This window comes from Macaca thibetana, chromosome 20 (assembly GCF_024542745.1).
Source record: "Macaca thibetana thibetana isolate TM-01 chromosome 20, ASM2454274v1, whole genome shotgun sequence".
Lineage (NCBI taxonomy): Eukaryota > Metazoa > Chordata > Mammalia > Primates > Cercopithecidae > Macaca > Macaca thibetana.
Genome location: NC_065597.1, coordinates 43,780,664 through 43,808,252, shown reverse-complemented (window position 1 = coordinate 43,808,252; position 27,589 = coordinate 43,780,664). Strand labels below are relative to the sequence as shown.

General features: G+C 36.5%; 1 protein-coding gene across 3 annotated transcripts in view; it reads left to right on the top strand.

The window, feature by feature from the left end:
- The window catches only part of LONP2 (lon peptidase 2, peroxisomal), a 119,070-nt gene that overhangs the window by 15,915 nt on the left and 75,566 nt on the right, over window positions 1-27,589 (top strand). For all 3 annotated transcript variants that reach the window (XM_050774816.1, XM_050774814.1, XM_050774815.1), the window contains 4 exons: window positions 2,351-2,514; window positions 3,734-3,828; window positions 9,884-10,142; window positions 17,164-17,305. In XM_050774816.1, the coding sequence (XP_050630773.1) occupies window positions 2,351-2,514; window positions 3,734-3,828; window positions 9,884-10,142; window positions 17,164-17,305 (660 nt within the window). The remainder of the gene's footprint in view (window positions 1-2,350; window positions 2,515-3,733; window positions 3,829-9,883; window positions 10,143-17,163; window positions 17,306-27,589) is intronic.

The following is a 27,589-nucleotide window of genomic DNA, read 5'->3' as shown; positions in this document are numbered from 1 at the left end:
ACACAAAACTGTTTCTTAAAGGGACTGTATGTTGTGTCCGAAATTGGGCTGTTTTCAACTTACAAGAGTTTCCATTTTTATTTGGTCAAACTCTTGATCTTTTTTGTTTTCTAAGTTTAAGTCCTCTAACCTCCAGTGGCTTGATAAATATTCACTTTCCTTTCAGTTTGACTTCAGTTGATTTTTTAAAAAGTATTTAATTCTTTAACCCATATATTATTTTGAAGACAGCAGTTGTATTTTTCCTTCAAATAGCTTTTTATTTGACTCAACACCACTAATTAAATAATCCTTCCCATCCCCATTATCATCCATTACATTTATATGTATGATGGGATCTGTTTGAAGTCTACCTTGATCTGTTGATTTTTCAATTTTTATGTCTGGACAGAGTTTAGATTAGGAAAATATATTTGGTATGGACAGGATGTGAAAATGGCAGTTCTTTGAAGGCTGTTGGAGATGCAGAACTCTGACTTAAGTGAGGTGTTGAGAATTATGTTAGCAATTTGATGTTCATCAGTACAGAAGTCTTGTCATCAAAGAGAATACATTGTAGAGGAAGCAGAGCAGAAGGGAAGAACTCCTCCCTGGTGGTACTGGAGAAGGGGCAGTAAAGTAGGCCGAGGAGAGAGAGGGAGGAACAGTGATCATCATGCTGGGGTTTAGTACTCCAGGACACCATGCTGTTTAAAACATGCAGAAAACTGGATTATTTCTGGCTTGAGATCAGATTAGGGATTCAATTACTCATTTTGTGTAGAAAGACAAATCCACTGGGAGTTGCAGAAAACTTCAACTTACTCTCAATAAAGGTTGCCATCACTTAAAATGAAAGTATTTCAAAAGTGCTCCAGAAAATGATCAAACAAGAGATAGTTATTTAAAAAGTAGGAATGAGGATAATATTTGGAGTTAGCCTAAAATTCTGTCCTTTTCATTCCCCTAAGAGTTGAAAAACACTGTTTTAGCAGTCAGGAAGGAAAAATGCATTAAAAAGTGCTTTTGTCTTAACAGTGAAATCACTGATATGCTTATAGAACTCTCACTTTTAAAAATATATATAATATGTTCAGTTTTTTATTTATAATATTTTATCTGCTGATGACTTATATAAGAATAAAAGCATATATTTAGTACTTATGTTTTTATAAAATTAAATTTTTATTTACTGCTTTATATTTTAAACATTTTTATATTTGAATATATTAAATAGATAAATTTTCCAGGTTAAAAAATAAGTTCTGGGCTGAATGTGGTGGCTCACACCTGTAATCCCAGCACTTTGGGGGCTAAGGAAGGAGAATTGCTTGAGGCCAGGAGTTCAGGACCAGGCTGGGCAACATAGTGAGACCTCTACAAAAAAAAAATTTAAAAATTAGCCAACATGGTGGTGTGTGGCTGTAGTCCCAGCTACTTAGGAAGCTGAGGTGGAAGGATTGCTTGAGCCAGGGAGGTTGAGGCTGCAGTAAGCAGTGTTGATGCCATTGCACTTCAGCCTGGATGACAAAGCTTAACCCTGTCTCAAAAAATAAAATGTTCTGGGGGCTTTTAAATTAAATGCTAGTATATCATTTTGCTCCAGTAATGGTTGTTTATTCATGAATTTCAAGGAGCACATAAGGTAGTTTTAACATATGATAGAGAGGTCATAGCGGAGAACACAAAGGCCATTTGACTTTGCACAGAATATGTTTTTTAGATTTGAAAGAACAATTTTGGCAGGATGGGAACAGATGCCAAAGGCTCACTGAAGTGATTGATGAGGTAGGGGATCTGGTGGTTATAGCCACTTGTCACAGAACCTCACAAGAAGGGAAGTAAATAGTGTGGTAGTTAACTAGAAGGAACTAGAGGTAAGAAAAAATATTTTGAAAGCAGGAAAGCTTTGAAGACAAAATAGAGCCAGTGGTGGAAAGGTTGAAGATGCTAGGAAGAAATTTTGTAATGTGAGAAATAAAATGGAATTTTTTTCAGTCACCAAATGGTAAGAAGTAATGTATTTCAAGAAAATAGTGGCTGCAATAGTAGCTGAAAGAAAGATAGTTCCTAGTTGGTTTAATCATTTCTGGTATCCAGTTCCTTGAAATTTGTTTTCTCATGCACATATTATTGTAAGCATATACCAAAGAATCATGTCTACCTTATGCTGGTCTGCTTTCGCAATTCTACTGCCTCTCTGTATACAACCGCCTGAAGTTCAGATTATCATTCTGAGCTTCACTTCCTAAAGCTATAGACTATAGTCATAAAAATGTTTATTCAGCACCAGTCATAATCTTATGTGTACCTGGGTACTATTTCCAATTTATTTTGACATACGGTTTTACTCTTCTGCTTTCTACATTAGGTTATAGCAATACGCCCTATTAGGAGAATTACACATATCTCAGGTACTTTAGAAGATGAAGATGAAGATGAAGATAATGATGACATTGTCATGCTAGAGAAAAAAATACAAACATCTAGTATGCCAGAGCAGGCCCATAAAGTCTGTGTCAAAGAGATAAAGAGGTAAATTATAAAAGGCATTTGTTCATTATTGTACTCCTGATTAACATTCTTAGTACTCCTGATTAACACCACTTTCACTACTCTTTTCTCAAATACTGAGGATACATGGTGCAAGTCTTCCACCTGCAGTGTGCTGTCAAGCATTATAACTCTTGCAGCTGCCTTTTTGTCTGAAAGAACAGACCATGCTTCTTTGTTTATACGTAATGTTTGTTCAGTTAGCATCGTATTCTTCACGTGACTTTTCTTCTCTAGATTATAAACTCTCAAGGGCAAGGACTGTCCATTTCTCTTCGTACAAGACAAAGTACAGGGAAACCTTGATAACAGAATAGGATATGTGGGTTGATTACATTTTCTGGATATCCCCAGTGTTAAACTGAAAGCCATTTTTCCTTTACATACTTTTAACTTTATAACTCTTATTCCATTTTCTTTTATTAGTGAATAGTAATGAGCCTGCTTGAATGCTTAGTGACTTCATATTTGACTTTCTGAGGCTCACAGTTAAGAACATTGGTAATTGTAGTTGATGGGTATTTTATATTGCCTCTGACATTAGTTAATATATATAGAACACTTATGGACCGCTACTGGGTTGAAAAGAGTGTAAAGACATAATAATATCCAATCATAAATAACTTATAATTACATTCAAATGAGTATATGATATTAGCTTGCTTTTATGAGGCGACACCTCACTCATCTCTGATACAAAAGAATAAAATTATTGTATTACGCATAGTTAGGCACTTATATCTTACTGTGATAAGTAAACCGATGGATATGTGTCACTTGACTATCCCTGTGAGCTCAAAAGGGACACACACTAGTGAGGCCATATTTCCAGGATAGAATTAGATATACTGTTTTCTCCTGCAGTTTGCAGGTATCTGCCTTATTTTGTTTTGTAAGTACATTAAGTACTTACAAAATATGAGAATACATTGTAGAGAAAGCAGAGCAGAAGGGAAGAACCCCTCCCTGGTGGGACTACAGAAGGGGCAGTAAAGTAGGCTGGGGAGAGAGAGAGGAGTGGTGATCATTACATTACAAAACAAAATAAACGTTTTATTATCTGGATACTTTCAAACTTTTTCAGATTTGTTCAACTAAACATGCATGATATATCTAACCAAGAAAGAGAGCTGTTTGATTTTTCTGTTACAGAATTTTTCTGTGTTCTTGAACAAGTTTGCTGTGTATTCTTTCTCCACAGACTCAAAAAAATGCCTCAGTCAATGCCAGAATATGCTCTGACTAGAAATTATTTGGAACTTATGGTAGAACTTCCTTGGAACAAAAGCACAACTGGTAAGCCAAAAAATTACACCTTTTTTTGCAGTCTAATTGTCACTCAGAAAGCTCATGCAGTTTTTCATTTCAGATTTACTCCACTGATTGTCTTACTGTTATTTTTGTTTTCAATTTTTTTGAAACCATTTTATTGAAGTGTGATTGGCATACAAAAAGCTGTATATATTTAGTGAATACATCTCAGTGAGTTTCGGAATAAGTATACACCCATGAAACCATCACAATCCTCATAGCCATAAACATATCCATCACCTCCAAAGTTTCCTCCTATGTCTTTTGTGATTATTATTATCATCATTATTATTGGCTTTTTTGTTTTGGTGCTGGTGGTGAGAACGTTGAACATAAGGTCTAATGTTAAATTAACAATATTGTTAGTGATAGGCACTTTTCTTTGTAGTAGATCTCTAGAACTTATTTATCTCGCGTAACTGAAACTTTGTTCCCTTTAACCATCACCTCCCATTTTCTTCTCCTCTCATCCCCTGGCAACTACGAGTCTACTCTCCATTTCTATGAGTTTGACTATTTTAGATTCCACATGCATTAAATAGGTGAAATCATACAGTACTTGTCTTTCCGTGTCTGGCTTATTTCACTTAGCATGATGCCTTCTAGTTCCATCCATGTTGTCACAGATGGCAAGATTTCCTTCTTTTTTAAGGTGCATAATGTTCCATTGTATGTCTATACCACATTTTCTTTATTCACTTATGTATCAGTAGACATTTCAGTTGTTTCCGTATCTTGGCTGTTGTAAGTAATACTGCAGTGAATACGGAAGTGCAGCTATCTCTTTGAGATCCTGATTTCAGTTCCTTTGGCTATTTACCCAAAGGTGAGATTGCTGGATCATATGGAAGTTGTTTTTTAACTTTTTTAGTAACTTCCATACTGTGTCCATAATGGCTATACCAATTTACATTCCGAACAACAGTGTACAACGGTGCCCTTTTCTCCATATCCTCACCTTCACTGGTTATGGTTGGTTTGTTTTTTTTAATAATGGCCATCCTAACAGGCATAAAGTGCTTTCTCATTGTGGTTTTGATTTGCATTTCCCTGATTATTAGTCATGATAAGCACTTATTTGATTTTTTGGTGTTAAGTTTCATGAGTTCCTTATATATTTTGGATATTAACCCCTTATCAGATATATGGTTTGCACATATTTTCTCCCGTTACATAGGTTGCCTTCTCATTTTGCTGAACTTTTTTTTCTGTACAGAAGCTTTTTAGTTTGATATAATTTCACTTGTTCATTTTTGCTTCTGTTGACTTGACTTTGGTGTCATATCAAAAATACCATGCCCAGACCAATGTCAAGGAGCTTTTAAAATATATTTTCTTCTAGGACTTTTACAGTTTCAGGCCTTACATTTAAATCTTGAGTCCATTTTGAATTAATGTTTGTACACGGTATAATATAAGGGTTCAAGTGCGTTCTTCTGCATGTGGGTATCTGTTTTCCCAACAGCATTTTTTTGAAGAGACTGGCCTTTCCCTGTTGTATATTCTTGGTGCCCTTTTTGAAAATTAGTTGACCTTCTAGCTAACCTGATAGGGTTTATTTCTGGGCTCTCCATTCTAGTCCATTGGTCCGTGTGTCTGTTTTTGTGCCAGAATCATAGTCTCTGATTACTGTAGCTTCATAATATAACTTGAAGTCAGAAAGTCTGGTGTCTCCACGTTTGTTCTTCCTCCAGATTGGTTTGGCTATTCAGGGTCTTTTGTAATTTCTTATTAATTTTAGGATTTTTAAAAATCTATTTTTGTGAAAAATGTCATTGGAATTTTAATAGGGATTACATTGAACTAGTAGATTGCTTTGAGTGGTATAGATATTTTAACAACATTTTTCTAGTCTATGAACATGTAATATCTTTCCATTTGTTTGTGTCTAACTTCTTTCATCAGTGTTTTATGATGTTTAGTGTACAGACCTTTGACCTCCTTGGTTAAGTTTGTAGTTAAGTATTTCATTCTTTCTGAAACTATTGTAAATGAGATTGTTTCCTTAATTTCTATTTATTTATTAATTTTTTTGACATGGAGTTTCACTCTTCTCACCCAGGCTGGAGTGCAGTGGCGTGATCTTGGCTCACTGCAACCTCCGCCTCCCAAGTTCAAGTGATTCTCCTGCTTCAGCCTCGCAAGTAGCCTTAATTACAGGCACCTGCCATGATACCTGGCTAACTTTTTGTATTTTTAGCAGAGACGGGGTTTCACCATGTTGGACAGGCTAGTCTTGAACTCCTGACCTCAAGTGATCCACCCGTCTCGGCCTCCCAAAGTGCTGGGATTACAAATGTGACCCACTGCGCCTGGCCCTTAATTTCTCTTTAGAGAAAGGTTTTTTTTTCTTTTTTGAGCTTTATTGAAGTGTAATTGACATAGAGTAAACTTCACAAATGTAATATGTACATTTTGATGAGTTTTGACTTATGTATACATCTGTAATGTTATCACCATAATTAAGATAATGAGTACAACCATCACCTCCGGAAGTTTCTTCATGCTCTTTAATAATCCCTTCCTTCTTCCCTGCCCCTTTCCTCCTTGCCTCCTAATCCCCAAGCAACCACTAAAGATTAATCTGTATTTTCTAAAATTTCATATAAATGGAATCATAGAGTATGAGCCCTTTTTTCTGGCTTCTTCAATTCAGCATGATTATTTTGAGGTTCATCCATGTTGCTGTATATAACAGTAATTTGTTTCTTTTTATTGCTGGAGTTGTATTCTGTTGTATGGATATACCATCATTTGTTTATCACTTCATCTGTTGATAGACATTTGGGTTGTTTTCAGTTTTTTTGGCTATTAAAAATAAAGCTGGCTGGGCACAGTGACTCACACGTGTAATCCTAGCACTTTGAGAGACCAAAGTGGACAGATCATTTGAACCCAGGAGTTTGAGACCAGCATGGGTAACATAGGAAGACCTTGACTCTGTTTTAAAAAATAAAATAATAAATAAAATAAAAATATTTAATAAAATAAAATATCAAAAAATAAAGCTATGGTGAGCTGTGGTAGTAAATTTATTTTTTAATTTATTTAAAGTTTGCATGTCATAACAAAATACTGCCTTTTAGTTGAAAGGAAACATTTCTTGGTACTCTGAGATGCCATATGTGTCAGCACTAGAGATGTATAGCAGCCATGTATCCATCATGAAAATAATTCCATTGTTTAGCATTTCAACGAAGAACTGAAGATGAGTAAATTATGGTATAAAAGGAGTCATGTTAAGCTCCTAAACCTTTGCTACATAGGATTATGTCTAGATAATTGTGAGTGTGGTTATAAAACCATGAAAATGCCATTCATATATATATTTTTGAGACGGAGTCTCACTCTCTCGCCCAATCTGGAGTGCAGTGGTGTGATCTTGACTCACTGCAACCTCCGCCTCCTGGGTTCAAGCAATTCTCCTGCCTCAGCCTCCCAAGTAGCTGGGATTATAGACGCTTGCAACCACACCCGGCTCATTTTTGTATTTTTAGTAGAGACAAGGTTTCACCATGTTGGCCAGGCTGGTCTAGAACTCCTGGCCTCAAGTGATCTGCCCTCAAGTGATCTGCCTGCCTTGTCCTCCAAAAGTGCTGGGATTACAGACCTGAGCCACTGAGCCACTGAGCCACTGTGTCCAGCCTAAATATCTTCATTTGTTTGTTTGTTTTTTGAGATGGTGTCTTGCCCTGTCACTCAGGCTGGAATGCAGTGGTGCGATCTCGGCTTACTGCAACCTCTGCTTCCTGGGTTCAAGTGATTCTCCTGCATATCAGGGATTACAGGCGCCTGCCACCATGCCCAGCTAATTTTTGTATTTTTAGTAGAGATGGGGTTTCACCACGTTGGCCAGGCTGGTCTCAAACTCCTGACCTCAAGTGATCCTCCCACCTCGGCCTCCCAAAGTGCTGGGATTACAAGTGTGAGCCACCAAGCCCAGCCCCCCATTCGTAATTTCTGAAAGAGAAGTTTACCTACCAAGTGGAGATCTCAGATAGTAACTGAAAGCAGAAAGGAAAGCAGAGAGGAAAGAGCTGTAGGAAATATCTTTGCAGATTTTCCCGTCTCAGAGGAGTCAGTAGATACCATTTCAATCTTCCAATTATAAATAGGGAAATTTATATTGAAATTTGAAATTTTTTTCATGTAACCACATGTTATTCAAAACAGGAAGCCTGCTTTCTGAATCATTAAAGAGAATAACTAGAAAAATATGTCCTGTATGGAAAAGATAGAAAATAATGTATACAGCATGGAAATCACCTTTACTTAAAAGATTGAAAGAACTTTTAAAATTATCTTTACTTGGCATATTTCTTGGAAGAAATTTCTTCACAGTGTTGTGTCTTTTCTAAATTATCTTGACTTTTATTCTTACCTTACTGAATGTGTTAATCATGAATGGATAATGCATTATAACAAGTACCTTTTTAGGTACAAGATGATATTTTGATGGAAACTTACTCTTCTTGGACATGATGATATTGATGACCTAACATTGAACCATCTTTGCATAACTAAAATAAATCCCACTGGGATTTAGTAGATTATTCTTTATAGATTTGATTTACTAGCATTTTAATATTTACAGCTATATAAAAAGGGATGTCTGAGGTTTTCTTTTATGTTTACTGTGGTAGGTTTTAGTGTCAGGGCTAGCATTGTGAAACAATTGAGAAACTTTCTATCTTTCACTTCTTCATATATTCATTGGTTGGGTTCTGGAGCCAGGAAAGGGGGAAGAAATTTTAGTTTTTCTCCTCTTGCATCACTCACCTAGGACTCTGACTAAAATCAATAGTACTATAATTAAATTATATAGTTTACTGCTTAGCTAGGTTTTTGGGGGAACTAGCTTGGGAACCAAATTACCATCTCAGGCCATTTTTTTCCTTTATGAAAAATCCGTAGCAAATTCTAGATAATTAAAAGAGTGTGTACTAATTAATTAAAAGATTTGTGTGTATTTCTCTCTCCCATCTTCTTCTTTCACTGCCAGCGTGATCATGTGGCTGTGTATTATCCTCTGGCAGCCACCCATCTAGTGAATTTATTTTGGCTTCTGTTACCTGGTGTTTAATCTGAGTATTTTAAGTGCTGAAACATATTAGTAAACCTGTTGAAAGCCTGGCTTTAGAAACAAAGCCTAACTCACACACTTCTGGTGAGACTTTGATACAACTTTCTGTGTGGCAGTTAGGCAATTCTTTACATCATCTCTTTTTTTTTGACCCAGCACTTCTGTTCATAGAAGATAATCTGAAAGAAATCATTGCAGATATATGGGATGATTTAGTTACAGTGATGCACAGTTGAAGCATCTTTTATAAATGTAAAGATGTATAAACAACTTGAATGCTCAGCAGTAGGGAAGTAGTTAAATGAATATAGATAATTAAGTAATGGAGTATTAAGTAGCCATAGAATGTTACTGATAAATATATGTGTGACAGTGAAAGTTGTCTGTAATATATTAAGTGAAAAAAACATTTTACAAAACTTAAAGGCCCCGTAAAATCCCATTTTGAAAAGTAGGTTTGTAAATGCACGCACACAGCCTGGAATAACACATACTGAAGTAAAGGTAGTGGTGATCTCTTGGAGGCATGAGATTATGGGTAACTGTTTTCTTCTTTTCTATTAGTGTATCAGCTTTTCTGGAACGAACATATATTACTGCTGAAATAAGGAAAAAAATCACCCTTTTTTAAAGGGAACAAATGCCAGCACACATAGACTATGTAGAAATTATATCTTCATAAGAAGTAATGCATAACTAGAAAATCATTCCAAATAAAATGATATGAACATTTAATTTTTAATTGTGTAGTCCCTGCTATCTTTGGAGACACTAAGTCTTAAGCAGAAAAGCCAAACCAAGTGCAGATCTCCTAGAAGCCTCATTTAGAAGGATCCAAGTCTGTTCTTATCACATCTGTTTTCGGAAAAAAATATTTTGCTCTCGTTATGCTTGAAAGGAGTTCTTTAACTTAAAAATTTTATGTGTTCTAATTATTTCTGTTGGGTTATTTGACAGACCGCCTGGACATTAGGGCAGCCCGGATTCTTCTGGATAATGACCATTATGCCATGGAAAAATTGAAGAAAAGAGTGCTGGAATACTTGGCTGTCAGACAGCTGAAAAATAACCTGAAGGGCCCAATCCTATGCTTTGTTGGCCCTCCTGGGGTTGGTAAAACAAGTGTGGGAAGATCAGTGGCCAAGACTCTAGGTCGAGAGTTCCATAGGATTGCACTTGGAGGAGTATGTGATCAGTCTGACATTCGAGGACACAGGTAGAACACTTCTCTCAGTTTAATCTCTGATTCCTCTTTCTTTTTAATTGACTAGAGCTCCCTAAAAGCTTAGGCATAGCATACGTCTGTTTTCTTTAAAGGGCTATTTGTGGTACCTTCAATGGAAAGGACATTTACAAGACTTACCAGCTAGCCTAGAGCCTCTAAGCACCCAAACTGACCTTGATTTTGTTTGGCAGTGGATACCTACTCTGTGCCTCAGCTTTCCTGGAATCTCATTTGAATGTAATTATAAGTTATTTATGATTGGATATTATTATGTCTTTACACTCTTTTCAACCCAGTAGCGGTCCTTAAATAACCTCTAACTCTTAAGAGTTAAACAAAGTAACTGCAATAGGGAGGACCAATAGGAGGAGGTAGGAAGTCTTTGATAACAAGCTTGTTCTGATTGCAATCTAAGCTTCCTTTTATGAAGGTCGGTTTGTATTATGAATATGAGTAATAAGGATAAATGTTAGCATAATTATTAAGGCTTATTCTTGCATTTTGGACTCACTTTCTATCAAAAAAACAATAAACTGTAAGAACTGTCTCTCTAGGCTGGGTGCAGAGGCCCATGCCTGTAATCCTAACACTTTGGGAGGCAGAGATGGGTGGATTGTTTGAGCCCAACAGTTTGAGACCAGCTTGGGCAACATAGGCAAACACTTTTGTCTCTACAAAATTTATATTTAAATTTTAAATTTTAATTTTTGTCTCTACAAAAATTAAAAAATTAGGCAGGCACAATGGCATGCACCTGTGGTCTCAGCGACTCAGGAGGCTGAGGTGGGACAATCATTTAGGCCTGGGAAGGTCCAGGCTGCAGTGAACCATGATTGTACCACTGCTCGCCAGCCTGGAGACAGAGACATTATCTCAAAAAACAAACAAACAACAACGAGGAAATTGTTTCTGATTCATCTGACATTATTAGAATCAGATTTGCATGTTGCATTCATTGTTCTCCCTGATCTCTCTGTTGATCTGATGGAAGATGCCTTGGGAAGGCATGAATTTACATTTCATGGTTTAAGGGATTCATAGCAATTGTAAGTTGTGAGAAAACATACCTATAGTGTATGTGTTAAAGAACATGTTTAAATGTAGAAACCATAAACTGCTTATAAAAGAATATGATGCTTTTTAAATATCTTGTTCTCTATTTGCCTTATTTAAAGGGATCCCTATCCATAGACAGGGATGGGAAACTGTTTCAGAAACTTTTCTATGAGAAATGGTTATTTTTATTCTCTTTTATTTGCTCACTTAAAATTCTTATGCATTTTTAAAAAATCATTACTGGCCTTGTGTGGTAGCTCACACCTATAATCCCAGCACTTTAGGAGGCTGAGGCAGGCAGATTACTTGAGCTCAGGAGTTCAAGACCAGCCTGGGCAACATGGTGAGACCCCATCTCTAAAAAAAATAATAATAATAAATTTTAAAAAAGAATCATCACAAGATTTTAGTAAATAAACAATGAGGGGTGCAGATCAGAGTAGAGAATTGATTTGGGTGATTTCTTCTGGCAATTTCAAAAGATATTTTTGTTGCCTGTCTAGACTTCTTATTCTTGCATGTACCACTAGAGGCTGTAGTTTGCTTTTGTAAAGGAATTGGCATTTCTCTTGGACCAAACTTAAAGAAGCTGCGTCTAGGGCCTAAATCTTCTCATTTTAGCTACAGAGTAAGTATTTGATGGCATTTAGACAGTGAGTTTGTGGAATTATATGAAATTGACATCATAAGCGCATGACATGTAGGTAATTTGTTCTGTTTCTTTTCACATTGGTATTGATTATTTGATAAGGCTTGGAAAGCACTTATTCAATGTCTGACACACAGCATTCACTAAAAATTAGCTTTAACCATTTAAATTCTATTAATAAATTCTCAGGAGGACAAATTTAGATTTACAAGCTTCAGTATGAGTTTTTATAAATTTCAATCTGATTTTTTAAATTGCCTTCTAAAATATTTATCCTATTCTCAGCATTATTGCTTAATTTATATGGCAGAATTATGGGAAAATGCATTTTTCTATTGCCTATTAATGGACAATGTATAGTGTCATGGTTCTCACCACTTATGAACATCATTGGATTAAAATAAATCTCTGTTTTAAATCCTTACTGACATATAAAATTTGTTTTTTTTTTCAAGTGAATATGCTTTTGTGTGTGTGACTGTATTAAGAAAATTGAGCCTAAAGAAAATAAGACTTGACTTTATGAGTCTTGTAACAGGAGGTCATGTTACAATCACCATTGCCTAAAATATTTGTAAATATAACCTTTTTAGAAACGTATATATGGAGGCTATGATGGTTGCCAAGTAAAAAGTATCACGATTTGTTTTGTGAATCATTTTATTCAGCCTGATTTTAGATTCACCTTGCTGGTAAGTGTTACTTAGCTATCAGTGTACCAGATGTTTGATTAACTACTACAGCAACCTGCCCTTGTGCTGTTGGGGACGTATTACCCATCTACCCCGTAAATTATTAAAGCCTGTAGAAAAATTTTATTTCAGACCCTGTTTGGAAGCACGTGGAGAGTAGTGGGGTTCAGTTGTTGAGGAAAGGGTGAGGGCAGAGCATGCACTTAGGTCAGTTATGAATTGAAGGTGAATAGGAGGAGAAGAGAAAGAACAGTTGACGATTCCAGCACAACCGTGGGTGTGCCTGGGGGAACATGTGGTTCCATGTGACAGTTGAGGCATTTGGGAGACAACCCAGGTCTTGGCATTTGAGTACCGGTCACGTGCTCACAGTTAGAGTTCATGAAAAGTTTTGTTTTTCCTTAGCCTCTGAGTAGGCACCACTGTTCCGCAGTCTTAGAATCGCCAAGGAAAAAGAAAGCTGCTTTGTTACTGCACTTGCTTATCCTTTCGATTTTGCCACTCACTCTCCCTGTTTTTCCATGTGTAGAACCCTGGCCTCTTGCTGAAAGTATCTGCGTATGAGAAGGAGGATGCTGATAAGTTGGGGATTTATTTTAAAAACGAGCAAAGATATATTTTTTAGGGTTAAACGATAATGAGGTGGGAGATGGGGAAGAAAAAGAAAGGCTTGCCTTAACATTTAATCCTACACTTGGAAAATAATAGTGATCTGACTAAACATTGGCTCATTTTTGTCTATATTGTTTTGAGTAGCTTAAAGGGAGAATAATGTTTATACTATGTATTAACTCATTCAGTTTTTCAGTCTTTTCGACATTTCTCATTTGGGTTTATCTCCACTGTGATTTTTCTGTCCACTTTATAAGCCACAAAATACCCATTCTCTTCTATCAGTTTTAACAACTTAAATTTTTATATTTAAATATTACATTTAAGTAATGTAAATCAATTCACACAAATTAAATATAAAGTAACTTCTTTTAACATGAAGTTTTATGAATCATGTTTGCATAATTGTTTTTCATTTGTTCTTTGGTAAAAAATAATATATTACTGTTATGATATATCTTAAATCACTGTTGATATTCACTCCTAGAAATAATTTACCAGCTGTTTGTTTAGATAATAAAATTATATTATTGTGAGAAATCCTTGGCTTAACTTGCAAACAAGATGAGAAGAAAAATGACCTTGTGATTTCCACATTGATACATTTTCATATGTAACCTGAAATGGTAAAGTTATAAATAAACTGTTTCATTATTAGTTTCTACAAGGGAAAAATAACTGAAGCAGCAAGCTTCTAATATATTTTTTAGCATAGTGTACCAGATATATTATGGTTTGCCCACTATCCTTTCAACTTGTATTTGCATGCAGCTCTTCTTTGCCTCTCCAAAACTTAGGTTTATTTTAAAGACTCAACCCAAGGCTTCCTCCATTAATGTAAGTGCAGTCAGTTATGATTTTACTCTTCTCTAAACTGACCACCTGTTGTGCTCCTTTATAGAATACGGGCCTCTGGCATTTCTACCATACAGCTGTGGAGATGATACATGAATACGTTTATAAAAAGTACAAGCTTTCTCAGGCAGGGGATTTATTATATATCTTCTTTGTGTACCCCATGATGCTTATTTAACATAGTGCTAAATGTGGTGAGTGCTCTCTAGGTGTTTGTGAATTCATATAAAATTAAAACATAGTATTTTGGAAGTTATGCAACCCTTTAGATGAGTACACTCATACAAGTTAGTCTATAAAAAGATTTAGTAATGACTACCAGAAGAAGAATTGCGTTTGTTTAGACATGCTATTAAACATTAAAATCCCAGTTTCTTAAAGACTATCTTTCTTTTTGAGATCATTAGGATCTTTTTTAAACTGATTACTTTTTCGAGTTTGAGATACACACACACACCCCCACACACCCACCCACGCATACACCCACACCCACACCTACACATCCACACACCCTTGGTAGAAAATATGAAAAAGGAAAAATGAAAAAAATTATCGTGTTTTTCTATCATACAAAGATAATCACTGTTAACATTTGTTTTGTACTGCCAAACTTACCATTGGATTTTAAGTAACAGAATTGTAATCCTGTCGTTTTCACTTAACATTGTAACACTTAAACTCTTTTATATTCCAAATTCTTTGTAAATTTTATTTTAATGGTTTGCATTATAGCCTGAGGGAGCCCTTTAATTGAATAGGTAGGAAGAGTGGATGGTGAAATGCCTATGTTTTTCTCTCTTGTCTGCTATAAAAGACATTTGCAAAAGTTGCTTCCATGAGGCGGAAATTGAACTGGGACTCAGGTGTACAGATTTCTGCTCTTGTGCTTTTTCCAGGAAACCAGAAGTAAACTTTAAGTAGCTGTTGCTAATAACGATGAGCATCTTTGGAAAGCTCACTGTATGCCAGGCACCGTGCTGTGTGCTTTACCTGTGTTCTCTCGTGATCTTTATATTAATATAACCCACCAAGTTGACACTATTATCCCCATCTTATAGGTGAGGAAACTGAGGCTTAGGTCAAGTAATTTGCCCAAAATAGTATTCAGAGGCTTGTACTATGTTACCTTTAGAGTGTTGATGGAAAGATGCTTTGAGTGCTGGCATGGTGGATCTGGTGGGGAACAGTCTTACAGCTCTATATCTAGCCACTACTCTGTGGCGAGACCCCGTCTCTGTCATAAAAGTGCTCACTGGCTCTTTAGAGGAGGTTATTATACCCATGAATAAAAACTAGGTCATAAGTAACCATCAGATGAGTTATGGGGGCAGTAAATGCAGTAGACGTTGCATTATTGGAGCAGTCACTTTGTGAGAGGTAGTCAGAAAAAGTTTCTTAGAATTGTTGGGATTTACATAAGCAGGAAGAGGAGTATTAAGGGCAGGAAGGCACCATATTTTTAACAAAGGTAAAAAGTTTAAGGAGCATAATAGGATCTTGATTGTGGATGAAGCAAGAAAGTAATGGCAGCAAGTTGGGGAAGATGAATGGGAGCTGGATTGTGAAGAGCCTCGAACTCCAGACAAAGGAGTTTGAACCTTATTACGTATGCTCTGGGAAGCAATGGAAAATGTAAGAGGAATTGCTTATATACAGTGTGAGTAGAATCTAGGATTCCACTTTTTTTAGAAAGGGTGCCTACCTAGAATATTATTTTCTCTCCATAACTTTAGGTGTAGAATTGTCAGTACCTGTTTTTAAAGTTTACTCATCAAAAAAGGAAAGGCAAATAAATAACTGCAGCAAAAAATGACCTGTTAGAGGCTTTGAGATTCTCTTAAAAAATTCCCTTCCCTACCACTCTTAAAAATCAGAGTAATGGCAAATCTGTAGGTTCTCTAGAAAAATAATTTGAAAGAATTTATTAATTCTGAGTCTTATCTTTCCTGTATCTGATTCTGAAATCTTGAATGTGCTAATTCCTTATATTAACAGGACAATGTTTATTGCATTTGCTTCCCGTGGTCACCTTTCCCAGATGAAAGGCATTCCCACGATGTTTTTAAGGCTTGCTTGTCTTTTCAAAGGTCACTCTGTTTGTTCTGTCCTACTTTATACCAGTCATGTGGCAGAATTCAGGCCTGCTCTGTGAATCGGCTTTGTGCAGATCATGAGGTAACTGCGGCTGTTCCACTTCTCGTTGATCATTTTCTTCTCGGCAGTCAGGCTTTTATGCCTCTTCAGAGATAGCATTTGCTTTGCACAACGTAGACAGCAAGGTTATAATTAAAATTAGTAAATTGCTGCTTTCAGTTTTGCTGGCTTTGTAAAAAATGCACCTTTTTTGGTTTGATAAACATATGTGTTTTTATTTCATGCCACAGTCTACATCTGTCATAATTGTATGGGTGATTCTGGTCCAAATACGATAAAGCATGCTCTCACATTTTAACATTCAACAAAATACCTGGCTGGCTGAACGTGATTATTGCCAATTAGTGCATATGGGATGAATACAGTTTTGTTCAAAATGACAGAATAAGAATAATGGAATTCTGATATAAATACTGTTGACCCCAGATCCTCGTACTATAGTTAACAGATTATTGCCTCTGAAAATAAAAGAGATTGGAGTTTTTCTTTTTTGTTGTTGTTTTTGGTCTACATTCTGAGTGGCCCTTTGAACCGATTTTAATCTCCTTCATGAACATGATGATGTTTTAGCTGGCCCTGGGGCAGCCATTTCAGTGTATATAAAGGTGGTTGCGTTGGGTAGGGAGATGCTCTGGAAAATCATGGAAAGCTTGGGAATTCATAGGGTACTTTGGACATTTTGGAATCTTGAAGAGTAAGAACCGTAACTGGTGACTTAAGTGTCATGTTTCTTCATTTCACCAAATGGCAAATGTGATACAGTTCTTCCAATATCATGGGCAACTTGTAACCAGAATTAAGTAGAAGATAAGCTTGGAATTGAATATAATAACTTTTGATTTTATCATAGTGCCTTTTAAATACATAGTACCTCTTTGCTATATTATGGTGATAGCTAAATGATCTTTTCACATTCGTAAGTTTCGATTTCTGTATGGCGTCGCTCCTGCCTCCTGACATCTCACACTGTGAATGTGCTGCCTGCTTTCTCTAGGCGCACCTATGTTGGCAGCATGCCTGGTCGCATCATCAACGGCTTGAAGACTGTGGGAGTGAACAACCCAGTGTTCCTATTAGATGAGGTTGACAAACTGGGAAAAAGTCTACAGGGTGATCCCGCAGCAGCTCTGCTCGAGGTAAGATTTGGAAAATTCCCTGTCTGTCTTCATACTAGAAGAATATGGAGGAAGGTTGATAATCATACTCAAATGATATACACAGTGGTGTAGCTTTAGTTACGGGAAAAACAGTTTGATACCGGCTGAGGTCTGAGCAATTTGGCACTTCAATTAAAATGTTTTTGAGATTTCTTTCACTAAGTCCCCTCTTTTTTTCTTTTCCTATTTTAATCAAATAGTTTAACAAAATTTTGTGCACACTTGTTATCTAGAGACCAACAATTCTACACAGTTATGGCAAAAAAAAACAGCAAGCAGGTCTCCTCCCTGGGGTCCTCCATGCCCTCTTCTGCACTGTGACCTCTAACTTTTAGTTGATTAACCCTACTTTCAAAATAGCATGGCTATCTTGCACTTCTTGGTTTTTGTTTGTTTGTTTGTTTGTTTTTTTAGTTTTTGTCATTTTCTATAGACTCCCCCCAACAGGAGGTGAAGATTTTACCTTTTTTCTTCCCTTGTCCCCGCTGTATCATTTTTATACCCTAGATCTCACAATAAGACGTTTTCCTTGTTTCTGTTACATCCATATTAGTATTTACATTATTCTGATTATGTAAATGCTTTTCACAGCAGGAGCCATGTGGTAAACTATGATCAGTTTTCCTGTTCCCGTTTTTGTTTTTCTCTCTGTTTTAAAAATCTTTTCAGAGTTGTCTTGTTTCTTTTGTTTGCTTTTTCATCAGTTATCTAATTCTGTCAAGACATTCAGACACTTTGGGTGTTCTATCCATTTTATCTTCTTAAGTGTCCAGTCTGAACCGGTTGTTTTTGACATCTGGTTTTATGGCTGCCTTCCTAGGTTCTCCCTTCACCTCTCACCGTGTTGGATTTCCTGTCTCCCGTATTCCATTTCTTGCTCTTTCTTGGTCCATTCCCTCATTTTTGTGGTGTTAACTCCCTGCTAGTTTCCCAAGAAAGCTTGCATGAGTGGTAAATGTTTTAGACTTTGCATATCTGAAAATGTCTTTATGTTTCCCTCATACTTGATTGGTAATTTGAGTATAGAATTCTGGTTGAAAATAATTTTTCTACAGAATTGTACTTTGCCTCCATTTTACTTCACTTTCCCGTTTCAGTGTTGCTGTTGGTAAGACTGATTCCATTCAATTCCTATCCTTTCAGACCTGCTTTACCCTGAAAACTTTCAGGTTCTTCCCTTTATCCTGGAATTTTGAAATTTCATAATAATCTGCCTTGGCATGGGTTTCTTTTCATGCATTTTTCTCATTCTTTCTTTGAATTCTTCCTTTTCTTTGGTTCTAAAATGTTTTCTTAAATTCTTTTATTGATGATTTTTCCCCTTTATTTTTTGAAACTCCCATGACTTGGATATTACGTTTCTGACTTACCTTTCCTTTCCTGTTAGTCGCCACTGTTGTGTTTTGCTCTGCTTTCTGTGCGGACTTTCTCAGATTTATCTTTTAAAAACCCTCTGAGTTTATTATTTTAAAAACTTTTTTTCTCTGCGTGTATCTATCTGCGTGAGAAAGATACTTATAGATATTTTTTAAAATTTTACTTCTCTTACCACTCAGTATATTAAAAAGAAAAAGAAAAAAATTACTTCTCTTTAAGCTGCTTTAATCTGTTTATTATGTATTTCTTTTAATCTCTGTCTTTTATATAAGAGTCTTTCATTAGACATCTGGACATTTTTGTTTGTGTGTTTATATTTAATAGTAAGGAACAAAAAGGCTGATTGGAGGCTATGAGCATAGGAGTGGGGCTTATCAACAGTGAGTTCCACAATAGAGTGGCCTGGCTGGGCTGTTTGGTTGAGGAATCTTCTACTCAATAAGTTTTAAGTCTTCCTTCTTAGGATGGTCAGATTCCTCAGAGAAGACTCTTCATGTCTCTTGCCTTGAGAATGAAGGCCATCATTCTGGGAACCCAGCAGGGGAAGAATGATTGAGGTCAGGGGTATCACTGCATTCGGCATCTGTATATATGCATTCACCCAAGCTCTTGTTTTCAGCATAGTATATGTTCTTCTCAGCTGTGCCCAGAGTCCACTGTGCAGAGAACCACTGTTTTATGTTCTTAAGAAAATAAACTTCCAGTGTTTTGCTGGGGTCGGGGAGAGGATCTGGGATCTGACTGCTTCATAAATTTATTTCAGCCAGTCCTCCTTATTTTAGCACATCAGCCCCTCCTCCCTTTTACCGTTGCTTAAAATATTATTAATGCAAATTGATTTGCAACCTTGAGGAAACCTTACTTTGTGAAAGTTTTTATTTTTTTCTTGTTTATTTCTGTGCTTTGAGCTCCCTCATGCTTTCTGTTTTTTTTTGTTTTTATGATCTTAGAACAGGATGGCCTGGGACATGTGTCTTATTAAGCAGGAGACCATACATTCTGGTTTGTCTGGCACATTCCCAGTTTATGCCTAATATTAATTGCACTCTTTTTAAGTCTCGGAAGTGGGTTTTGTTTGGATGATAAAAAAGTACAGTTACCTTACTTAAAAGCCCCGGTGTTTGGAGGTAAGGGTTTGATTTGGTTTAGTTTTGCTATTTTTTATTGTAAGATCATTACCTTCTGGCTCCATAACTGGTTTACTCTGGTTCATTTTACTATGAAGAGTAAAATAGTGAACATTATTTAAGATTTTAGTAGTTTCTTATATAGTATCTTTAGACTTTCAGTTTAATTTATATTGGGACATTTTTTCAGGTTATCTGACAGATTGTCCCATTAGACACTTATAGTTATCCTGTTGAAAAGAATTTTAGAGTACTCCCCTAACACTTAAATTTTTTCAACAACTGTTTTGAAGCAAGTTCACCAAAGACAGCTTTACAAGTAGTAGATGATTAAGTACCTATATATACTTTGTAATGATTCAATAATATTTGTTAAATTAATCATTGATAACAAGCAGCTAGCATAATGATATTTTCTTGTCTGACGTAGACCTTGGTACTCACTTTTTTGGAAGTCGATTTATTAGCATTCAAAAAAAAAAGTATGAAAACTTCAAATGGTATCTCAAAGTAAATGCCCCTGGGCCCACGTACTAATCACTGTAGTTTAGTTATGAATAGCATCAATTCCTTACAGACTATAAATGCTATAAAATGAAGCAAGACATACTTATGGAGGAACTGAGTATCTTGGTACCTGACATCCTCTTCCTCCCTGCTTGCCCAAGTCCTGGGTAAAAACCTCAGACCTCACAGATTGTTGAAACAGTTAAATAACAATACATGTTAAAGCACTCTATAAGTGGTAAAGTACTCTACAGATGTTACTTTACTATCCACTGATATGTGTCCATTTTGAAAGCCACTTGCTGTTTCCATTGCCAGTAGGTTCACTTAAATTTAAAAAAAGAACAAATTCAATTACACAACACTTTACATTTAAAGTGAATATTCCTGAGAGTTTGAAGACCCAGGTATAGTTTTATTATCTTTCCACATAGAAAACCTACTTTAAAAAAATGATATCTAGATATTATTTGTAAAATGTATAAGATTATTTTATGTTTAAGCTAATTTATATTATTAAGGTAATATAGGCCAGATGTGAAGAATGTAATAGTAGTGTATATTTACACTAGAGTACTTACTCTGAATAAAGAATAAACTTTTTCTGCTGTATATTCTTCTTTTTATTTATGAAGGATATGCCCATTTCCTTGATCTAGCATGTAATTGTTGCTTATGTATAACAGTGTATTTCAAGTTATTACTTAATATTGTCCAAAAAAGGACTATTCAAAATTTAGATATTATCTTTTGAAAATTTATTGGAAGAATATGAAAATAGGTCCAACTGCTTAATAAATGGTGGTAGACAGTAGAATTTGGGCAAGTCTGTAACTGAGTAGCACTAAAATATTAGCCATAAGGAAAGTAAGGGCTTGTATGTAGTTAACAAACTTGAAAGAAAATTACAGAATTATTTTCTTACCAGATATATGTTATATTTATAACTGGCACATGTCCAGACTTTATTGTTAAATATGAATGCATTTCTCAAATACATGTTTTGTGTGAATAGGCAAAAAAAAAAATGCATGGATACTATAATTAATTGTCTGTATAGGCAATAATATTTACAGTTCTAAAACATATATTCCCCAAAATAGAGAAGTCACTAGTCTAGATATAGTAAACTTGCTTTAAAACTGAAGTTCTTACTTAATTGGAATTAGATACAGTTGGTAATTAGATCAATAGTATATTTACTACTTAGATACAGTAGACATATGATCTTCTGATTTGTGCTATATAATTATTGTCAAAGAATGTCGGAAGAGAGGGACTTAGACATCATCTAATCCAGCTTCATCTTCTTAAGGATAAAAAGCTTGAGGCCTAAGATACTATTTTAATTTTTTATTTCACTACATGCTATATTAATGATATAATTTCCAAAAATCAAATGGAGTAAAAAAATGCCTTAAATAAGGCATATCTTGTTTTGTTGTGTTGTGCTTCATTGTACTTCACAGACTGTGTTTTTTAACAAATTAAATGTTTATGGCAGCCCAGGCGCAGTGACTCACGCCTGTAATCCTAACACTTTGGGAGGCCAAGGTGGGTGGATTGCCTGAGCCTAGGAGTTCAAGACCAGCCTTGCTAACATGGTGAAACCCTGTCTCTACTGAAAACACAAAAAAATTAACTCAGCGTGGTGGTACATGCCCGTAATCCCAGCCACTCAGGAGGCTGAGGCATGAGAATCACTTGAACCCGGGAGTCAGGTTGCAGTGAGCCGAGATCACACCACTGCACTTCAGCCTGAGTGACAGAGCAAGACTCCGTTTATGGCAACCTCGTGTCGAGCAAGTCTGTTGGCACCATTTTTCCAACAGCTTACTTTCATGTCTGTATGTCACCTTTTGGTAGTTATTGCAATATTTTAACTTTTTCATTATTATATCTATTATGATGATCTGTTATCAGTGATCTTTGATATTGCAATTGTAATTGTTTTGGGGCACCACACACTGCACCCATATAAGACAGCAAACTTAATCAATAAATGTTGAGTATATATTAACTATTCAACTGGTCAGGCATTCCCCCTTCTGTCTCCCTCTCCTCTGGCTCCTGTTCCCTGAGACACAACAATATTGAAATTAGGCCAAGTTATAGCCCTGCAGTGACTTCTAAGTGTTGAAGTGAAAGGAAAAGTCACACATCTTTCATTGTAAATCGAAAGCTAAAAATAATTAAGCTTAGTGAGGAAGGCATGTTGAAAGCTAGGCCTCTTGTACCAGATAGCGAAGTTGTGAGTTCAGAGGAAAAATTCTCGAAGGAAATTAGATATGCTATTCCAGTGAACACACCGATGATAAGAAAGTGAAACGGCCTTATTGCTGATATGAAGAAAGTTTTAGGGGTCTGGATAAAAGATCAAGCCAACCACAGCATTCCCTTAAGCCAAAGCCTAGTCCAGAGCAAGGCCCTAAGGCTCTTCAGTTCTGTGAAAGCTCAGAGGGGTGAGAAAGCTGCAGAAGAAAAATTTGAAGCTAACAGAAGTTGGTTCAGGAGATTTAAGGAAAGAAGCCATTTCCACAACATAAAGTGCAAAGGGAAGCAGCAAGTACTGATGTATTGTAGAAGCTGCATCATGTTATCCAGAATATCTAGCTAACATCATTGATAAAGGTGGCTACACTAAACAACAGATTTCCTGTGTAGATGAAACAGCCTTGTCTTGTAGTGGAAGAAGTGTCATCTAGGACTTTCATGGCTAGAGAAGTCAGTACCTGGCTTCAAAGCTTCAAAGGGCAGGCTAACTCTCTTGTTAGGGGCTAATGCAACTGGTGACTTTAAGATGAAGCCAGTGCTCATTGACCATTCTGAAAACCCTAAGGCCCTTAAGAATGATCCAGAATCTACTCTGCCTTTGTTCTGTAAATGGAACAAGAAAGTCTAGGTGACAGTGCATCTGTTTATAGCATGGTTTTACTGAATACTTAAGCCCACTGTTGAAACCTACTGTTAAAAAAAAAAAATTCTTTTGAAAATATTACTGCTCATTGTCAATGCTTCTGGTCACCCAAGAGCTGTGATGGAGATGTACAAGGAGATTAATATTGTTTTCATGCCTTATAAAACAACATCCATTCTGCAGCCCATGGATCAAGGAGTTATTTTAACTTTCAAGTCTTATTATTTAAGAAACACATTTTTTAAGGCTATTGCTCCTATAGATTATCATTCCTCTCATGCATCAGGGTGAAGTACATTGAAAACCACTAGAAAAGATTCACCATTCTAGATGCCATTAAGAACATTCATGATTCATGGGAGGAGGTCAAAATATCAACATGAACAGGAGTTCAGGAAGAGTTGATTCCAGCCCTCATGGATGACTTTGAGGGGTTCAGGACTTCAGCGGAGGAAGTTACTGCAGATGTGGTAGAAATAGCAAGAGAACTAGAATTAGAACCCAAAGATGTGACTGAAATACTGCAATCTCGTGGTAAAACTTGAACAGATGAGGAGTTGCTTCTTTCTTATGAGCAAAGAAAGTGGGTTTTTTGTAATGGAATCTACTCCTGGTGAAGATGCTATGAACCTCATTGAAATGACAACCTTGATGCTGTGAACCTTGTTGAAATTCTAAACAATTTAGAATATTATGTAAACATAGTTGATAAAGGCAGCAACAGGGTTTGAGAGGATTGACTTCAATTTTGAAAGAAATTCTACTGTGGGTAAAATGCTATAAAACAGCAATGCAGGCTATAAGGAATTCTTTCATGAAAGGAAGAGTCAATAGATGAAGCAAATTTTACTCTTGCCTTATTTTAAGAAATCACCCACAGCCACCCTAACTTTCAGCAGCCACTACCCTGATCAGTCATCAGCCATCAATATTGAGACAAGACACTCCACCAGCAAAATGGTAACAACTAACACTGAAGACTCAGGTGATTAGCATTTTATAGCAATAAAGTATTTGTTGATTAAGGCATCTACTTTTTTTTAGACATAATGCTATTGCACACTTAACAGACTATAGTATATAGTGTAAACATAACTTTTATATGCACTGGGAAACGAAAAAACAATACATATGTCTCACTTTGTTGCGAAATTTGCTTTATTGCAGTAGTCTGGAATTGAACCCACAATGTCTCTTAGGTATGCCTGTATTGATTAGGGGTTGCAAATAAATTTTAGCGAGTAGGCAAATTTGCAAATATGGAATAATAAGGATCAACTATAATTACTGCTTTATGCCATTATCTTTTAAATCAGATAAGAAAAAGTTACGTCAACAATATATTTACACTGTCTTTTATGTTTGCAATGTAATCGCTTCTGCCAATGCTCTCTATTTCTTTGTGTGGATACCATCTAGTGTCCTTTAACTTCAGTCTTTCGTATTTCTTGTCTCATCTCCTGGTGATATATTCTCAGTTTTTATTTTTCTGGGAATGTCTTAATTTCTCCTTCATTTTTGAAGTCATTTTGTTGGTATAGAATTTGGGTTGACAGTTGTTTGCTTTGAGCCCTTTCATATGTCCTCTCACCACTTTCTGGTCTCTGTGGTTTCTGCTGTGAAGCCAGCTGTTAACTTGTGGCGGATCTCTTATGCCTAATGAGGGCAGCATTTTTCTCTCATAGTTTTCAGGATTCTCTCTTTGTCTTTCATTTCAGACAGATTGACTGTGTTTATGTGTGATCGTCTGAGTTTACTTAGATCTTTTTGAGCTTCTTGGATGTGTAGGTAAATGTTTTTCATCAAATTTGAGACATATGTGGCCAGTATTTCTTCAAATATTCTTTATGCCCCTTTCTTTTTCCTCTCCTTCTGAAACTCATATTATGGTGTGTTGGTAATCTTTGCAGAGTCCCTTAGGTCTCTAAAGTGCTATTCACTTTTTAAAAAACCTTTTGTCTTTCGATTCTTCAGACAGGATCATCTCAGTTGACCTGTCTTCAAGTGCATTGATTCTTTCTTCTGCCAGTTGAAATTGTCGTTCAGCCCCTCTACTGAATTTTTCATTCAAATTACTGTAGTTTTCAACTCCAAAATTTCTATTTTAAAATTTTTATTATTTATCTTTGTTTATATTCTCTATTTGTCAAGACATCATTCTCATACTTTCCTGTAATTCTTTAGACACGATTTCCTTTAGTTTTTAAAAATGTTAATAAATATATACAACAGAAAAAGTGCCGTTTTTACCACTTTTATGTGTACAGTTCAGTAATGTTAAGCACATTTGCATTGTTGTGCAGCCAAACTCTAGAACTTTTTCATCTTGTTTAAGTGAAGGTGTATACCCATTACACAGCAATTCCGTTTCTTTCTCCCTCCCTCAGTCCCTCCAGCTACCATTCTCTTTTGTGTTTCTATGAGTGACTGCTCTATATACCTCATATAAGTGGATTGTACAGTACTTATCTTTTTATAATTGACTGACTCCACTTAGTGTCCTTGAAGTTCATCCATGTTGTGGCATTAGTTTTTTAAGCATATTTATAATAGCTGATTTGTAATCTTTTTTTTTTTTTTTTTTTTTGAGACGGAGTCTTGCTTTGTTGCCCAGGCTGGAGTGCAGTGGCATGATCTTGGCTCACTGAAAGCTCCGCCTCCTGTGTTCACACCATTCTCCTGCCTCAGCCTCCCGAGTAGCTGGGACTACAGGTGCCTGCTACCACGTCTGGCTAATTTTTTGTATTTTTAGTAGAGATGGGGTTTCACCATGTTAGCCAGGATGGTCTCAGTTTCCTGACCTTGTGATCCACCTGCTTCGGCCTCCCAAAGTGCTGGGATTACAGTCGTGAACCACCGCGCCCAGCCGCTGATTTGTAATCTTTATCTAATAAATCCAACATGGTCTTCCTTAGGGATGGTTTCCATTGACTTCTCTTTTTCTTTTTTGAGGCAGGGTCTCGCTCTGTCACCCAGGCTGGAGTGCATTGGCTCAATCTTGGCTCACTGCAACCTCTGCCTCCCGGGTTCTAGCGATTCTCCTGCCTCAGTCTCCTGAGTAGCTGGGATTACAGGCGTGTGCCACCACGCCTGGCTAATTTTTTGTATCTTTAGTAGAGATGGACTTTCACCATGTTGGCCAGGCTGGTCTTGAACTCCTGACCTTGTGATCCACCTGCCTCGGCCTCCCAAAGTGCTGGTGTTACAGGCGTGAGCCACCGCACCTGGTCAGAATGTATTAGAATGTATTTCTTAAGGCTGCGATAACAAAATACCACAGACTGCGTAGCTTTGAGGACCAAACAGAAATTTATTTCTTCATGGTTTTGGAGGCTAGCAGTGCAAGATCAAGGTGTCTATAGGTTTGGTTTCTCCTAAGGCCTCTCTCCTTGGCTTACAGACAACCGACTTATGGCTGTGTCCTCGGGAGACCTTCTGTGTGCATGCATCCCTGGGTCTCCTCCTTCCTCTTAAGGGTACCAGTTGTATTAGACTAGGGGCCCACTCTTACCTTCATTTAACCTTAATTACCTTCTTAAATGCCCTGTCTCCAAATGCAGTCTTCACCCTGACTGCCTTTGAGACAAAGCGAAGGGGGTTAAGGATTCTGTCCATTTTGAGGGGGCACAATTCAGTCCATAACAAAGGATCTATATAATAGATACATAATATATATGTACCAGTGTGCTCATATCATGTACTTTATGTAAAACGAAATCAGTTTTAAAAGGTAATTATATTTTCGATGAACGCATTGTGTTCTAATTAGATAATTGTTTTTACTTCATAATATGTCTATCACAGCTTATTACATAAATACAAGTGTCAACTCTTGTTATTTTCTTGTGGTTCATACTTTTGCCTATACACTTTTTAATGATGTTTTGCAGGAGTCTTTTTAAACCACTCCACTCATTTGTAATATTAGGCTCTGTGAACCCAGAAAATTTGAGACAGGTCTCAGTTAATTTAGGAAGTTTATTTTGCCAAGGTTGAGGATGCGTGCCCATGACACAGCCTCAGGAGATCCTGACGACATGTGCCCAAGGTGGTCAGAGCACCGCTTGATTTTATACATTTTAGGGAAACATGAGACGTCAGTCAGCACATGTAAGGTGAACATTGGTTTGGTCTGGAAAGGCGGGACAGCTCTCTGGAGAGGGCTTCCAGGTCACAGGTAGATAAGAGACAAACCCTTGTGTTCTTTTGAGTTTCTGATTAGCCTTTCCAAAGGAGGCAATCAGATTTACCTCAGTGAGCAGAGGGGTGACTTGGAATACAATGGGAGGCAGGTTTGCCCTAAGCAGTTCCCAGCTTGACTTTTCCCTTTAGTCT